General features: G+C 43.4%; 2 protein-coding genes across 4 annotated transcripts in view; both read left to right on the plus strand.

The window, feature by feature from the left end:
* Positions 1-6,855, plus strand: part of hoxb3a (homeobox B3a) — a 37,436-nt gene extending 30,581 nt beyond the window's left edge. For all 3 annotated transcript variants that reach the window (XM_070847164.1, XM_070847165.1, XM_070847166.1), the window contains 2 exons: positions 779-1,479; positions 5,609-6,855. In XM_070847164.1, coding sequence (XP_070703265.1) covers positions 900-1,479; positions 5,609-6,480 — 1,452 coding nt within the window. In that variant the 5' untranslated portion in view covers positions 779-899 and the 3' untranslated portion in view covers positions 6,481-6,855. The remainder of the gene's footprint in view (positions 1-778; positions 1,480-5,608) is intronic.
* A 7,346-nt stretch (positions 6,856-14,201) lies between these two features.
* Positions 14,202-17,796, plus strand: hoxb2a (homeobox B2a). The gene is given in 3 exon segments (XM_070847761.1): positions 14,202-14,689; positions 16,234-16,270; positions 16,272-17,796. Coding segments are annotated over 3 exon segments (1,341 nt in total). The 3' UTR covers positions 17,088-17,796.
* The last annotated feature ends 303 nt before the right edge of the window (positions 17,797-18,099 follow it).

An 18,099-nucleotide genomic window follows, 5' to 3' on the forward strand; every position in this document is an offset into this window, starting at 1 on the left:
AGTCTGTTATTCAGCAGCAGTGATGGCGAGGCTCCTGTGAGTGAGGATGAGTGAGGTAAGGGCCGAACAGACAGTGTACAGTAGACTAAATCATGTGTGTAAGGCAGAGGCTGACAGAAATAGGCTACCTACATCAGTCACAAAGGAACAATTTATACAGGCCACATTCACTGCCGCCATTAGGCTGCACAACAAAATGTCACGCTCAGCTTGATTAACATCAGACATGCCGGGGTAGTGCTTTATTTAAAAAAAAAAAAAACTAAACGAAATCCACTTAACGAATAAATAGAAAATGTATAATTATATAATTATGAGTAGTAACGTCTGCAACATTAAAAAGAGGAGATTTCATTTAATTCTATTCTTAAATTCTAAGGCGAACTGCTAAAGAATGAGCCTATTTACTAGATAACACACTGGGCTGTGTTACCACTTAATGATAATAATACTAATACTACTAATAACAATAATAATAATCATAATAATTATTATAATAATAATAATGGAAGTTTAACATGAATATGTGCACACGTTCTTTCTCTGCATGTGTGTGTGTGTGTGTGTGTGTACAGAGAGGGAACGCAGTTTGCCCTCCTCGTGCCCCCTCCTCTAGAGCATCTGCAGGCTGTGCAGTGGGCTCAGAAGGGAGGGGGGGGGGGGGGGACTCAGGCGAGGAAAGAAAAGCAGCGTTTTCTATTCATGTCATGGTGCCTTTCATTGAAGGAAGATGGATTTATCTCTCTTATTTCTTTTTCTGCCTCTCCTAACCTTTTAGGTCAGATTGCTGGGGACCGTTGGAGAGACACCGTCACGTGACCCCCGGTACCAAATGGTCTTCCGGCAGTGGCTCTCATCAAGGACCGGAGCACAAGAAGACGCCGCCACTTCTCTCAGAAATGCAGAAGACAACATACTACGACAACTCCTCGACGCTTTTCGGTGGCTACTCCTCCTACCAGGTGCAGGGGGCGGCAGCGGCAGCCGCCAACGGCTTTGGGGGCTACGATGCCCCGGTCCCAGTGTCCCACCACCAGCCGGCCTTCCAGTCTGCGACCCATCTGGATGTGGATTCGTACCAGCGCTCGGCCTGCTCTTTACAGTCACTGGGCAGTAATAGCAGCCACCAGCAGCAGCAGCTAGCCAAGACCAAGGAGCTGAATGGCAGCTGCATGAGGCCCAGCCTGCCGCCTGAGCACCACACTGGCTCCCAGGTGTCCCCCCCATTGCCTTCTAACCCCAGCAATGGTAATACCGGGGCTCAGCAGCCGGGGGGCAGTGCTGGGGCCTCCTCGGTCTCTAAATCAGGCCCCAATAAGTCGTCTAATTCTTCGTCCTCCATATCTTCCTCCACGTCATCCTCCTCCTCCTCACTGCCTCCTAACCCGACCATGGCCAAGCAGATCTTTCCCTGGATGAAAGAGAGTCGACAGGCGACCAAGCAGAAAAACTGTTCACCCAGCAACAACTCTGGCAACGGTGTGTTGATTACACCTGTCTCTGTCTCTCTGTCTTTGCTCTGACCCCCCCCCAAAGAAATAACGTGGTTTAGCAGAATAATTATGCCTCCTACACCAGTCTCTCTTTTCTCCTCAGCTCTCTCTGTCCTCTTTCTGTTTCTTCCCTCCTTGTCCTTCCTCGTTTGGCGTCTTTGTTTCTATTATCTTGCCTTCTCCCTCTTCCCCTTCTCCCATCACCACATCCCTCTTTCCTCACCTCTCTTATCAACATCCTCTTTCAAGCCCCAGATCCCATGAGAATTTAAAAGGTTTTCTCAGACTATTATGGAAAAGCAGGTTTCCACAGGAGTGGTTCAGACAGGGAAATGACCACAGGCAACAAGTCAAGCTGGTTATTATTTAGCTGTAGCTGGTGAAGGAGGTAAATGAACTGATATGGATGGTTGAGCTGGATTCACTACAGCATTTGTACACCTCCCCGAAAATTTTAACAAAACTGGAAAGTACAGGCTTGCAACCAAGATCCATTCTGCTTTACATTTTCACACTGGAGTTATTTGACTGAGGTTTTTGAAAGACTACAGCCTGTCAGTAGAGGGACTGTGAAATACCTACATATGGTAAGCAACGAATAGTGTAAGAGATCAAAGGGAAGCTACATGCATGGTTAGGCGTTTGGTACCACCATGCAAACATGTTCTCACAGACAGTGTCTGGTCAGTGGCATTATAGCTTGTGTTGCTGCAAAGAAATATGGGTGGCTGGATACAGAGTTGTTTAGCAAGAAATTCTCCCAATAAAACCAGACCTAAAACGGAAAGTGAAATCACAACAAAGAAAGGTAAACATTTTAGAAACGTTGTATGTAGAATATTGTTGAAACAAGGTAATAACAGTTCAGTGCTACCAGAGGAGAAAAGAAGCCTACAACAGGGAGAGATATTCATTCGATATTCAGTTTCAAAACTTAGAAATGATGAAGAAACTTCCACTGCAAATTGTCTTTAAGACGACTTTCTCACAGCTGAGCAGTGATGAGTTCATTACAGTAATAGTACAGGCTTACAAGACAGTGTAGCTGACCAGCTGCCTATACAACTTCATTCACTCATCCACTTCCCCCTCTTCACCTGGCTCTCACTCCCTCTCCTTTCCATGCTCTCCATACTCTAGTTATTATTTGCCTTCTGACTGCTCTCCTTCTTCACCTCTCTAGGCTCATCTCTCTCCTCTTCCTCTCCTTTTGGCATCTCCATGGGAAGGCACTGCAAGAAGGAAGATATTAACATGATGAATTTAAATATCATGTACGATAAGAGACGAACAGAGAGGGAGAATGACGAGCAGACATTTGAAACTGGAGATATTAGCAAATGGGGAGAAAAAAAAAAATACAACAGGATGATGAATTTGAATATCATCTGCATGTCTGATAACAGACAGATCCGTTATTTCAATTGGTGGTTATCAATGAGAAAAATATGGTCTGTCATAATGAATATGGGTCATATTTAAATTCAGAAAGCTTTCAGTTGACTGGGCAGAGAGTTGAGAAGAGATTAGACTGTTTATTGAAGAGTATTTGAAACAATCATTTTGCTCTGTGAGACAGATGGCCATCTCTCTCTCATTCTTCTGGTCTGTCCCTGTCTGTAGGAATAAACACTAATGTCAACTCTTTATACTAGCGAGAGGGAGATACAATCATGGAGATAGGATCTCAGTGCAGTCCTTTAAGTGTACTGCCTCAGCAGTTATTATTATGAACGCATCGCAACCATGCACATACCCACCTATTTATAGCTGGGGCATTTTCGACATATTCACAGAGAGAGTCGGAAGAAGCATTGTTATTCAGCACTACTGTTTAGTATGGAATACACACCAAGATGAGCAAAACGCCACCTCAGAGCTATCAAAGTATCGTCTGTTGCTATTTAAGTTAGCCTACTTTAGTTTAGTCTATTATTGTACAGGACAGTTACAGAGAAACGCTGACAGTTGCAGAATCAGTGTCCAATGTAGCATACACGGTATATAGTCAAAGCTCATTTACATTGCCATTTGATTACAATTACATGTTACAGTTTAAAATCTTAAAATGAGTGCATGTAATGTTGTGTGTCGTGTATGTAAGTTGATTCGACATATGAAACCTGCAGAATGGGTGCATACGACACAGTGTCTTTTGACATTTATGCTCATGGCACATGGAAAAAAACACTCAAGTCTTTTCACACCAGGCATGGCTCTCAAAAGATTAAGGAAAAGCTTGGCTTTAGTTTTTATACTTCTGGTTATTGACCCTGTCATGATGATAATATTATATATACCAAATGAAATGCAGCAATACAGACAATCAGACGGGCTGTAAACTAATTTCAGGTTAGTGAAATTTATTTGGAAAAGACAACAAAAGCGAACAGACTTAACTTCCTTCACAGTTTAAAGACTAATGTCCTGCTTCAAATTTGACCTACTGTGCTTGCCGTAGTTTTAGGCACTCATACAAGTTACTTCCATTTTATACATAAAAGAAGGATTATATCAACATTACACACTTTGGGGTTGACCTTCACACACTCAGTTGCCAGTTTATTTGGTACAGCTCGCTAAAAACCAATCCATCCTCCCTCTTGAATGTTCTAATGTTCAGTTTGTGTATAAACTGTTTTAGAGAGGCATTGCTTCAACTGTAGGATCAATCTGGGAAATAGAGTATGTGCTGCTGTTGAACTTTATTGCATTATACTAACAGGCGGTTCAATTATTTACTATACGCTCATTGATATAAATGGACATCCTTTTAAAAACAGCCCTTGGTATGATGCAACTTAACACTTAACTTAACTTAACAGCATCACAAACAATACACTAAAATTATGGTACAGTATTACATTAACACAGCACTAAAACAGTTTCAACTAATTCAGAACAATTTAACCTTTATGCAGGGCTGTTGCATTAGACTGCATTGTTTTAGCTAGGTTGACCTAAAACACTGGTAACACAGTATAGATCATCTGTTTTACCTAGTTAACTTGTTTACTAATAGCCAGAGCTAAACCAATCCCTACCTTCAAGTTTTGTCATTTTTTATTCAGGCTGTCATACATAATACAAAATCATACATTTTAAACCTTATTTTGCTCTGTATTATTGTATATCATCACAATTGTTTTGTTTTTGTTTAGACTAAAGGTGCACATGGGCTCCAAGTAACCGCCCATTATCTACAGTCTTAAACGCATGTCTTATAAAGCAGTAACAGCCGGTGGATTCTATGTTTAGCAGGCCTTAAGGCAAAATGGCTAGCTTCCTGCTGAAAGAAACACAGACACTGCCAGTTTGATAGAATATTTATATGTATCACTTACACTCTAAGAGTAACTAACAGTGTTCCGGAAGGTAGCAGGTTTCCACTGTGTCCAAAGCAGTGGGACATGACTTTCACTTACAGTGGTATCAAATCAAGTAACAAAAAAATCAGATAAGCTGTAGAGACCGTCAAACCTGTTATCATCAACAAAAACACATGTTCAAACTCCTCCCTGCTGAAGTGTTGAGCTATCTCCCAGCTCTGTTAAGAGTCAGTATAACAATCGCATACATGTGGTGAGAATTTTGACGGTTTGTGAGCACAGTGTAAGGTCAACCTCGGTTCCTGCTTGTAGTCCTTCTGCTGCAGCTGCTGTGGGGGTTTGTCTTTCCAGCCAAGATGCAATTTAGCTGCCCACGGCTAGCACCAGGGCCTCTGTCTCTTAATAACTGCCACTGTTATGAAGTGTTGACAACTAATATCAAGGGATAATTCAGCCAGTAAGCCTGGACCCCCTCCTGCTTTATTAAGGACCTCTTCCAGCATGCAGCCTGATAGTGTTTTATTCTCTGTTCTTCTCTGGCTCGCACAATTTTCATTTCATCATCTTTTTACTTCTTCCTTACTATATCCTCTTTTTTCAATTCTACTCTTCTCTTCCTTTTTAAAAAAAAATTTCTTCCACTTTCACCATCTTAATTTTCAAGTATTTGCTATGTCTCCGTGTTCATTTTGATAGATCTTTTTCCCCCTGAATTCTTTCAACCTTTCATTTAATTTGTCTCACTTGCCTTTTCTCTATGTAATCTACTTTCTCGTTCCTCCTCAGTATCAGGAGGAGCTGAGAGTGGTAGCAGCGGTGAGAAGAGTCCTACTGGTGGGTCATCAGCATCATCCAAACGGGCTCGTACGGCGTACACCAGCGCCCAGCTGGTTGAGCTAGAGAAGGAGTTCCACTTCAATCGGTACCTGTGCCGACCCCGTCGCGTGGAGATGGCCAACCTGCTCAACCTGTCCGAACGCCAAATCAAGATCTGGTTCCAGAACCGACGCATGAAGTACAAAAAGGATCAAAAGTCCAAGGGCCTGAGCTCCAGCTCTGGAGGGCCCTCACCGACTGGCTCCCCACCCCTGCCCATGCAGTCCTCTGCCAGCTTCCTCAACTCAATGCACCCGATGGGAGGGGGGAGTGGGGGAGGTGTTGCAGGCTACGATGTCCCATCGCCGACATCCTTTGGCAAGCCCCACCAAGGAGTGTCTTACTCCATGTCCACTGCCTACTCCAACGTTCCCATGAAGGGCTGTCCCCCCCAGCAGAAGTATGGCACCCCAGACCAGGACTACGGTGACCCCCATCCCCATCACAGCCTAGTGCAGGCCAACAGCGCCGGCTACGGGACTCCCACCAACATGCAGGCCAGTCCAGTCTACGTGGGGGGTAGCAGCTATGTGGAACCCATGTCTGGCTCGGGGCCGTCAATGTACGGGCTAAATCACCTTGGCCCCACACCACCCCACCACCAAACCATGGACTATAATGGCGTGGGGCCCATGTCGGCCGCCAACCAGCACCATGTGGGTGGAGGGGGCCCCTCAGGTCCCTGTGACCCGCCCACACATCCGACGTACACCGAGCTGTCGGCGCACCACACCTCGACTCAGGGCAGAATCCAGGAAGCACCCAAGCTCACTCACCTGTAGCAGGTTTGGAACAAATTGACAGCGTAGGAAATAGTGAAGACAACACAGAACAAGTAACATGACGTGACTCACTAACAGACTAACTAAGATGCGGGGACTCTACTGCTGCAATGGAACGGCAGAGGAGACTGAACGAGACAGACAGGAGCCATCCATCGGTTTGTCCCGTGCTCTACAGACCCAAAGGGGAACAATCAGTGTTTAGTGTTGTCCAACACCACCCTGTTTCCACTGCCTTTGTCGTTAGCTCCATCGAGTCTAATTAGGGATCGAGCTTTCACTATTACTTCAAAAGTACAGTTCGTCTGATTTAAAAAAGACGAAGACTGTACCTATTATCAAGTAGTAATGATGGACCCAAACCATTCATGTCACCAAAACGTTCACGTTCATGTTGACAAAAGTCAATAAAAGGCACCTCTGCTGTGTAAAAGTGCAGAAATCAGTCGTAGTTGCCAAGGATTTTTTTGCTTACATACTTCCTACTACTGTAGCCCTAAACCACCATACAGAAAATAAGGAAACCAACGTTTTCACCATTTAATATTTAACTTCCCATAAAAAACGGTCACTTTAAATTACACATTGAAAGCTGCTTAATGTTTTACAGTTCGTTGTCAGTGATATACTGCTCATTTTAGAACTCTTACTTCCTTTTACTCAACAGATGAACCTTTTTAGAGCAATTTACACTTTATTCTGAGTGTAGTTCTTGGGCCTAGGGCAATGAAACATATTGTAGACATGGGAGATGAGTTGTAGTCACTTGTCTCCCATGTCTCCCCGGGGACAATAAATGTCATGAAGCTCATCTTGTGACATAAGGCAGGAGACATATAGGAAGCTGTATGGCATAACAAGATCTATGGCGAGAACTACTGTTTAGTCAGATTGATAATCTGACTGATAATTTACTGCACAGTCTATCTGGAAAGTCCAATATTGATGACTGTATTCAAACAAAGCATATGTCAGAAATGAGAGGAAGTGAGAGAAAATCTCTCTCCATGTAAATAATTTAAATACTAGTTTTATAAATCTAGTTTACTGTGCTCAAAACTCTTCCTGGATTTTTAAATTCATTATTCCAAACTATTTCCAAACTATTTTTGTATGAGTGGAGCAAATTGCTGCAGTAATTCAACTAGAATGTTGTTAAAAACCTGTAATGACTGAGTATGAGGTTTAAAACTGTGATTTGATAATAAAAGCTTCCCCCTTTGACACACATATACAAACAGCTCTCCCGCCTGGTAAATGAAATAGTTGAGATTTTAATGGGCAGTTAACAAGGAGGTTAGATTTATGACGTGGAGCTCTCTCCCCCTCTAGGCAACACATGTTGTTGTCAGCAGAGCTTGAGCTATGTGGAGGGCTCTGCCTCTCCATCAGTCGGAGAGAGAGGGACAACAGAAATATATGGCTGGAGCTGGCAGCACTCGTCTTCCTCTGTTCCCCTTGTTCCAAGAAGCACATAAAAACCCCTGGATGGCCTTCCTCTCACTGTCTCTTTTTGCCTCCTGCCGTTCCTGTCTCTGTCAGTCTAGACTGAATCACTACTAACTCTACATCTCCTGTCTGTGGCAGCAGCACATGGCTTCTGAAGGAGGCAACATTTCTCACAATCCGCCACAGACCACCCCACACACACACATCCGTCAGCACACGTGCACTCACCACCCCTCCCATCACTCTAACAGGGTTTAAGAAGCTACGAGCTCAATGGCTAAACTAGCTCCCATAGACACACATCTGTGCTAAGCTGTGTTAGCTGATCACTCCTTCATGCACACACACACACACACACACACACACACACACACACACACACACACTCAAATACACACACACACACACACACACACACACAGCAATGCTAAGCTAGCTTCCTTTCGTTGACACACTTCCACAGTCAGATTATGCCAGCTGTTGACATTTTTAAACAAACACGTCAGAGGACATGGAAGAGACATTTTTAATATTCTTATTTTAGCACATCATTGACACAGGGTAAATAATAAGAGTGGAGAACACTATTTATTTATGTTTGGGTAATTCATTACCCTCATCCCTCTCTCTCTCTCTCTCTCTTTCTCTCTCTCTCTCTCTCTTTCTGTCTCTTTCTCTTTGGAAAGGTTCACTTACATTAGGGGACACCGATGCGTAACCGTCCACATTTTTTATTGGTTTGTTCTGTTCTCACATATCTTGACTTTTAACGTGGATACAGGGTATATATTTGAACAAAAATGCATGTCCCAGAAATCAGAGCTGATGTGTATCACACATTTTAAAAACAGCTGGGTTTATTTGTTTGAACTGCCAGTGAGCTTAGTGGGGACAACACACAGACACACTTGACTGTTTCAGCCTGTGCTCAAAACGGAGAACAAGCTGTGTGCATTTGGGCCCCGCTACCCTCTCTGCTGTTCTGGAAACAAACCTGTCGTATGTTTTTGAAAAGTGCAGATTTACACAAATGTTTGTCACATCTGGGCATCATTGTTGCACTTAGAGTTTACATTTTGATGGTTAAAGTTAAAAAATAATAATAAAATCTTATTTTGAAGACGGAAGGCCCTCCAATCAAAGTGTCTTTCGCCAATGTGTGTTCAAGTGAACATTCATATATAAATATTTATTTGTTATAGCCAGTTTAAAAAGACTTTCTGTTTTGTATTATTATTATTTATCCTTCATGTATTTATATCGAGAAAAAAAAATACTGTACTTTTTTAGTATTTACCTGTTATGAAAGAAAAAAAGTTGTGTTTCTTCTTGTCCATTGTACTGAAGTTACATTTTTTAGTTATTGTATTTTAGAAGAAAATAAGTAGTTTTTATGTTCCTATAATGACCCTTGTACATAAATGTCTTGGCTTGTACAGGGAAAAAGGCAAGGATGGGGATTGGTGACCCATCTGTGCATAGTCAGAAAATTTAGACAAAATATTAGCTGGAAAAAAGAACGAGACCTTTTTGGAGAAGAACAACTTCTTTCTTTGTCCTTTGTAGCTCCTTTTTCTTTCATTGTTGAGAGAGTTGTCTGTCGAACAATTCTTTAATAAAATGTTATGTTATTCAGAGCTATCGTCAGTTTTCAATGATATTCAGGAGTGAAGAACTTGACTTGTGGTGGTCTGGTGAATAATTAGTGAAACATTATCATCCCAAAGCCCAGAAAGCCCAGTCTGAGAGGGCAGTAACACGTTGTTAGGCTGTGTTTTTTCCAGGTGAAAACCTGCCAAAACCAATTGTACTGACTGTCATGGCAACATACAAACAACCCTTTGCACTGTTTGGCTCCCTTTGGCTACCAGCTGTGGCAAAAATTCATAGACCATGAGAATATGCAAATAATTGCACACTACGATTAGCACTCAACAAATGTGGTGATGTATGTGGTGTTTGTTGATGATCTACTTTGAAGGATGGCAGATTCTCCGAAAAACATTTCCACCTACATAACTCTTTAGAATCTAGTAGAAACTGAAAAGGTTACATTTTAAAGACATCACCATGATGAGAACAAATTACTTTGAATTTTGCACAAATCATTTTGCTTATATATGTTCAAGTGAAGTGAGCAGCGTGTAACTGGTCTGCGTTCCAGGGTGGGGATTGTGTATATTTTACCATGACGTAATGGTTAAGGACAAAAAAAATGCTGCTCATGAATCTCAGATCTGGTGTAGGCGTGACCTCTTTCAAGCAGCATGTCTCTGGCTGAGGGATGACCTGATGCTTGGTGCCAGTATTAAATATCAGGTCAATACCTCAACATAAGGCACGGCATCACTGAAGCCTAGAGCCACGTGTAACAAGTCAGACATAAAAAGACAAAACATATTTAACCTTTAGTGAAAGTTCAAATCTGCTTTTAGTCTTTTATGCTTTACAAACTAGACTGGAAGAAGGTGGTTACCTGGCAAAGCGGCTGCATGCTCCAATATTATGTTTTTTTATGCCTGGTACTAGATTATGAGCAGCAACGACCAATCAATGCTACAGTCACGTAATGGGCTGCACCCCACTCAAGGTCTAAAGTCGGATCCAAGACCTATTTCTGCACTAAAATCTGATATCTGTTGCTGCTGGATTTGGTTTTCTTTAGTGACTTCTCTCTGAGGAGGAAACGTTGACTTCAGCTCTGCTGTTTTTGTCTAATAAGCTATTAAACTATAAACTACAACTATCACATGTCTGTGCTCAGATAGAGAAAACAGCTCAAACTTATTCAGAGCTAAGTCTTTTATTTTATAGTGTCCAGTGATGATATCAGCTCCAGATCATCTGATTTATGTGATAACTCTTACTGAAGCTAGAGAAAACAATGAATGCAGGTCACGATTTAAACTGATGAAATAGATTTTTTGTTCAAGTTACTAGATATTTGGGGAGGTGTGATGGCAACAAGGGACTTTGGTTTAACCACCTAAACCCTACCTGAGAAATATCTCTTCCTCTGCACTGACACTGACCACTTTATTCCAAGTCCAGGTTAAATTCAACAGTGTTTTTGGAGCCGCGTATGTGGAACATAAGTGGTCTGACTTTTTAAAATGGAGCACAAGACCTTGAGGCGTGGTTGAAAGCACTGGAAAAACACTGTGAGTGGACCTTGAGTTACCTAAGTATAAGTCAGCTTCCTGTGACCAACTTCTGGTCCCAAACCAGAAGTAGAGAATCCTATCACAGCCCAGAAGATAGTTGAAATCATGTATCACAGCTTTTGTGTATGTATTAGTGTTACTATGCAGAGGTTCATAGTTTTCAGCGTTCTCTCTTTCTTTTCTCTCTGTTTCATACAGACATGCTGATTCTCCTGCTAACAATGTTCTGTGTTGATGTTTATGACTAAAAAAAGCCCTGAGGCCTGCGCCTTGGCCCTGTCACGTGGTCCATTAACCCCCACCCTACCCCACCCCCTTCTCTTTTCTCCTCCCTCTCTTCATCTTCTCTCTCTCTCTCTCTCTCTCTCTCTCTCCATCTCTCTCTCTCTCTCGCTCTTTCAAGCACGCGCTTGTACTCAGAGGCCCGAGAGCAGCATAAAACTTGGGACATAAATCAGGCTCCCATAAATAATGGCGTACTTCCCTTTACATCTCCGTTGGACTAACAGACAATAAAAACACCAATAAGCAGAGATTGGATCTAATTTATTGCCTCATAAAAACAGACGGAGAGCTCGACTCGGCTTCAGCAACGCAGTCACTGCTAAAAACCAGTCTAGTGACTACTGTAGAACACCCTCACAGGCAGGTACACTGGCTGATCTGGAGCAATGTTCAAAAGTTAAGACTGCTACGATCTGTCAGTATATTAGGCAGGAAAGATGTGAAATATTGTTTTATTATGCAATAACTATCAATTTGACTAAATAATAATGATAATTATTATAGTAAGAAGAAGAACATCAATGATAAAAGACCAGTTTTATTCAGTAGACCAAACAGAGTGAGGGACAACAATTCATGAACTATTACATCTGAAGCTTATTCATCTATCTATTTATTCTTAACCGGTTAAAATCATAAAAATCTAAAATGTCCTTTTTTCATTCTAATTTAGTCTACTTACTGGAGGGAAAAATAAATGGTTTACCCTACCATGACCAGTAACCCACAACAAAGAATTGGTTGAAAAATAAAATAAAATAAAATAAATCACCATCTTCAGTCGACCAATCCACGCCATGTAATGACTGAAAAAAAAAAAACAACTCCTGTTCTCCACCAAAGCTTCCAATGCTCTCGTCGGGATTTTACTAGAAAAATGTTACTTAAAAATACTGAGAATTAGGCGAAGAAAAGTAAGCAGTGTATTGTGATGTTGGAGCTAAACCGGCGGCTTGTGTCTGCTGTGTGAGGGTTGTGTGTGGTGTGTGTTCATGCAGCCTCGGCCTACTCATTGCCTGCGCTTTCTGCTGCGCTCAATGGCCCTCACTCCCACACACATTTCTGCTTTTTCTTGCCTATTTTTTTTGGAGCCAGGGGGTGAAGCCAAATGGCATGGGAAAGAGATGGTGAAGGGGGTGCGAGCTAGATATCTTGTATCCATTTGACCCTATCTGGGGTTTTTTTTCAACATGGAATGTTTCTGCAAGATATGCGCGTATTTGCTGTGAGTAAGAGCAATGTAAAAAAAAAACAAAAAAACATGGTAAATAATGGATCTAAAAGGGTAGAGACGGAGAAAGACTAGAGATTTTCGTGTTATGTAGGAGCAGAGAGGGTCTGCTGTCAGGCTCTTTGCAGGGAGAGAAAGATTGATCACCGAACTTCTTTTTTTCCCACTCAGGGTTCCTCGGGCCCTCCCTAAAATACCCTCCACTAAACTCCCGAGTTCCTGATCTGTATAAAAGTCTACATGTGTACCCTGTTGAGTCTGAAGGCCACTCAGCATACGCTTACTGTTAACATTCATATTATTGCTGCTATAATGTTATTTTTACTATTAGGACGAACAGGAGGCCTGCGCTCTGCACTCCTGTTTCCAGTTGCACGAAGCGACCTCGCTGTGAACTCCTTCTCTTTCTCTGCATAAACACACCGAACATTTTTAACACACACACACACACAGACAGAACCCACACATCACTCTGGAGAGAGAGGGGGTGAGAAAGACCCATGGTCCCTTGCAAGACTAATTTTGGAGCCTGTGTGCGGAGACTATTTTAGTGATAATATATTTAGACAACATTTAGATTTCTATCTCTCAAGCAAACACACTCTGACCCAAAAATATATGTAAAAACACCATAATTCCAAGTACACGAAGTCTATTAGATATCAAAAAATTACACTTACACGCCGACAGGTTTCCCTCTCTCTGCGTCTCTTCTCAGTAAAATCTAAGTTTCTGCCTCTCTGCACTGTAAGAAACCAGTCTGCTTCATCTTCACTACCGCTGGGTAGAAATTCTCATCATCCTATCCTCCTGACCGGCTACGCCATCTAAAACCCATTCCATGTTTTGTGTGTCTAAGTTAAGGATTTTCAGCCTCTGTCACACTTAACAAGATTAATGAGCAAAGTGCTGTATATAGAGGACTGTTTTTTTTTCTGAAGGAGCCATATTGTAAACGGCGCTGGCCAGCTCCGCTCACCCAATGTTAACCGTCATTACATCACCAAGAGGATTGAAAAAATGTTGCAGAGATGCTCTATTGTTTGTGCGTAAAACAGAGCCGGCATGCGCCGACCCGCCGCCCACACAGCGCACATGGCGACCGGCCGCCTTCCCGTGTTTTCTCCCCAGAACTGACCCCCCGTTAGGACAAAACAATAGCAGCTATCCTGTGATGTAGCCCTTGGTAGCCACAGTATTTGGAGGAAAAATAATAACGCCGCTTCCCACAGCCATCGCTGCCGCCAGGCCGGGCCCCCTGATTGGCTACTTTTGGGTCACATGACCAGGAATTGGCTGCAATTTCGTCCCATAGTTCTTCAGTTTAGCCTACCCAGGTCCCCATACGCCAGTAATATCACCAATATACACAATTATTATATAGCCACCGCATTTACGCCATTGCGGTTGGGAGCCTACATGCTCGTGCGTTTTTTCTTTTCGTTTTATTTTTTCAAGAAGCCATATTGTGTTGTGTGCGTGTGCGAGCGTGCGTGCGTGCGCGTGTGTGTGTTTTGTTTTTTTTTTTTAATTTGGGGAAGGGATTGTTCGGGGGTCTCGCCGTTTGAGGGTGAAACCGGTCTGAGGGAGCTATGAATTTTGAATTTGAGAGGGAGATCGGTTTTATAAACAGCCAGCCGTCCCTAGCAGAGTGCCTGACGTCCTTCCCCGCCGTCCTGGAGTCATTTCAAACTTCATCAATCAAGGAGTCGACAGTAATTCCGCCTCCCTTCGAGCACACCATCCCCAGCCTCAGCCCCTGCACAGCCAGCCAGCCGAGACCGACTGCTAGAAGCCAGCAGAACCGGAGAACCTCTGCCACTAATGGCCTCCAGACACACCACCGAGCCGCCCAACAGCCCTGTCCGCCCGGTCAGGCCCCTGCTACGGCTACGGCAAACCTGGCCGGACCGCTGGCTCACGAGTTCCCCTGGATGAAGGAGAAGAAGTCATCAAAGAAATGCCCCAAGCCCGGGAGCAGCTCCAGCGGTGGCGGATCCGTCATCCCCCCTGCCTCGTCCTCCCCATCACCGACCGCCTCTGGGTACGCTTCGGCGGGCATCGAGTCGCCCACAGGTCGGTATGCAGGGATGCGGGATCCAGTGTGTGTGAGGGGAGTGTGAGGGCTGTGCAGGCTCCGCTTTCATTTTTTTCTGTTTGCGTCTCATTTCACTTGCACTTCAGAAATAACCTGCTATTCATTACAAACAGCATTGAGGTGTTTAGATTACATTGTGTTCTTCTTGTGTGTGTGTGTGTGTGTGTGTGTGTGTGTGTGTGTGTGTGTGTGAGTGTGTGTGTGTGTGTGTGTGTGTGTGTGTGTTTGTGTGTGTGTGAGTTGTGCAGTGCTGTGATGCTGTGTCAACAGGGGAGCCATATCTGTACCACTGCATTATGCTGCAGTGCTTTGCACATTCTCTCATCGTGCATTTAAAGGTGCACCCATTAATGTTTCACATTATCACTGTTATGTTTAGAATCAGTTTGTAGAATCCAGCTTTACAACCGACTGCAAACCTCCCACGCCAGCGCCCTGATAATTCTGCTTGTAAAAGCCTAAATGTCCAAAATGCCCATTAAGAACTATTCATCGTGCATAAAACCAAGCAGAGCATTATTTTTGAATGTATCTATCATGCTGATGCCTATATCATTCTGGTCAGTGGTTGTGTGTTTTTGAGCAGCAGCAGCAGCAGCAGCATCGCCCCGGCATTATATATTCATAACACAACTGAGATGGTAGCCATATTGGATGGAGGTAGGAAATATAAAGGCTAGGCAAGGCGACGGGACAAAATATGTTGGGATGGGGGTTGGGGGATTATAGGCTACATCCACACTGGATACAGACAGCACACAGCCTGATTTTTTTTCGTAGGTCATTCCTGTCTTTTAACACTGACATCCATAACAACCACTGCATTTTACAGTGTATCCCCTCTTATTTCTCTTTTCTCCGAGTACATTGTTATTTTTCTCGTCTTCCTTTCTGGCACGATTTCCTGCTTTTCTGGTCTCATTCATAAAGCCATTCAAGGTTTTAGTTCGGCTCCTGACAGATACCGCCACATTCGTTTCACATCGACATTCCCACATTTCCCTGCACATTTCCTCTCTGCCCCATGATTTATTTATTTTCCTCCCTTTGCATGTCTCTGATCACATAACTGCAGCCTCTCACAGCAGGATCGCAGCACTCCAGGCTGAACCCCGTTTTACTGACATTATGATCATCTGTCTTTATGTGTTTTCTTTTATTATTATTATTATTATTGTATGTCTTCGAAATTGGCCCACTCCTGGCTTTTGGCTGCTACTGTAATTCGAAGGAGTATTTTTTATTAGACTTTTTTTTTTTGTTTTATTACCATTTTATTACAGACAGAGGAGTCGAGGGGATTCCTGCTCGATGCTGAAGCTTATTTCTCTCCTCGATATCTTGCACGCAATAAAATTGCAATGGTTTTACAGGGCTCTCCTGAAGTAGATTGTAATTTGAAGTTTAAAAAGGAATATAAAATTAAAATAAAACATAAGAATGGCGTCAATAAATTTTGCACAATAAATCTCCCACTTAATTTCGCTCCCTGTCTTCCTCCTGTTTTTGTCTTTGAGTTTCTGCAGACCCGAGCCAGGCGAATCTGGACGGTGGAGGAGCCGGGTCCCGCCGGCTGCGCACCGCCTACACCAACACACAGCTGCTAGAGCTGGAGAAGGAGTTCCACTTCAACAAGTACCTATGCCGGCCCAGAAGGGTGGAGATCGCCGCCCTTTTGGATCTGACCGAGCGGCAAGTCAAAGTTTGGTTCCAAAACCGGCGGATGAAACACAAGCGCCAGACGCACCACCGTGACGGCGGTAGCGTAGGAGGCCATGAACCCAGCGACCCGGGCGGGTTTGAGCCGCTCGAAGGCGCTGATGCCTCATCCCCGTACTCAAGTCAGCCCCTGGAAGCATCTGGCACCGGGGAGGCTTCATCGGAGGGCGAGCCGGGAAGCGGCAATCCATCTTCGGCTGCTGCTCTCACCGCCCACACGGATGACAGCGGGGACAATGCACAACCCACGCCGGAGGGGGGAGGCTGTTTGAGCCGTCCCGAACGCTCACAGCTGCCAGGGGCGTCCAGCTCCTCTGACGCTGCCGCGACTCACCACTCTCTGTCGGCGGCCACCACGACGAACTCCGCTGACAACCCGGGCCTGATGCAGCACAGCGAGACCGGGCCCGCAGCAGCAGCGTCCGATCAGTCATTGTCTGAGCAGCGGGACTCCTCCATTACCTCCCCCTCCTCCTCTGCTCCTCCTGCCACCTCCTCGTCCTCGACCGCGCTCCCCGACCTGACCTTCTTTGCCGGGGACGCCTGCCTGTCACCCAGCCTGCAGAGCTCCCTGGATAGCCCGGTGGATTTCTCCGAGGAGGACTTCGACTTGTTCACAAGCACACTGTGCACCATAGACCTACAGCACCTCAACTTCTGAGGCCAGGCGCACCGTTTGAATAAAGGCTATTAAATGAAAACTAAAACTACAAACCAGTGGCGGAGCGGACAGACAGGCCTGTGGATGAACAATCGAGCGGAGGAGACAACACTTGTTTAAAAAGCATAAATGCGTCTCGGCAACATTCCTGAAACATTTCTGAATGCAAATTGTGTTTTTACATAGGCTATATTTTTTCGTCTTCTTGCTGGTTTTACTTTGCGACTGTAGGCTAATGTAGTTTAAGAGAGACGCAGTTCATTTTATTTGATTTTTTTTAAATTTTAAACATCGAAGGGAATAGTTTTTTCCACGATGGAAACGTTGTGGATTTTTCTACCCTCCTGTCCAAATTTCAGGTATTTACTGCCTTTTTGTTTTCAATTATTTCTTTACAATTATGAACTCTTATCAGTATGCCTGGATTTGTTTCCTCTAGTCCATTGCGGTGCAGCTTCATGGATCCTTAATAACTTCTCAGGAACTGTTCACGGCGTCTAGAGAGCTGGACTGCTCTTAGGAAACTTAAACTGAAGAATGAATTCATTTTTCTCTTTGAACGAGACAAGATGAGAGAGAAGCCCTGCTGATGACCCGAGTTTAGACCCTAGTTTATTTATTGAGATTCTTTAATAGTGAAAATCCAAATTATTTATTGTACATATATTTTCATAGTGGAATAATAATAATAAAAACACGCAAACATTTACGTTGTGCCCCATGTCGTCTTGCTTTATATCCCAGGCTATTGAGTGCTAAACAGAAAAATTTTGTGCATGCAGTAAAAATATTTTTTATGCATTTTACACCGTCCAATTTTCTAATAGCCTAAATATAAAACAAAGTGAACATTCAGCAGCTTTTCAAATACATTATATCATTTTTATAATTACTATTTGGCCTTTATTAGGTCTAACTGTAATAGTACTTTATAGTACTGTAATAAAAGTATTTGTTTTACAATATTCTTCCATATACTTTTCACAATGTAGGACATAGGCTATTTAATTAA

The sequence above is a fragment of the Pempheris klunzingeri genome, chromosome 17 (genome assembly GCF_042242105.1).
Source record: "Pempheris klunzingeri isolate RE-2024b chromosome 17, fPemKlu1.hap1, whole genome shotgun sequence".
NCBI lineage: Eukaryota > Metazoa > Chordata > Actinopteri > Acropomatiformes > Pempheridae > Pempheris > Pempheris klunzingeri.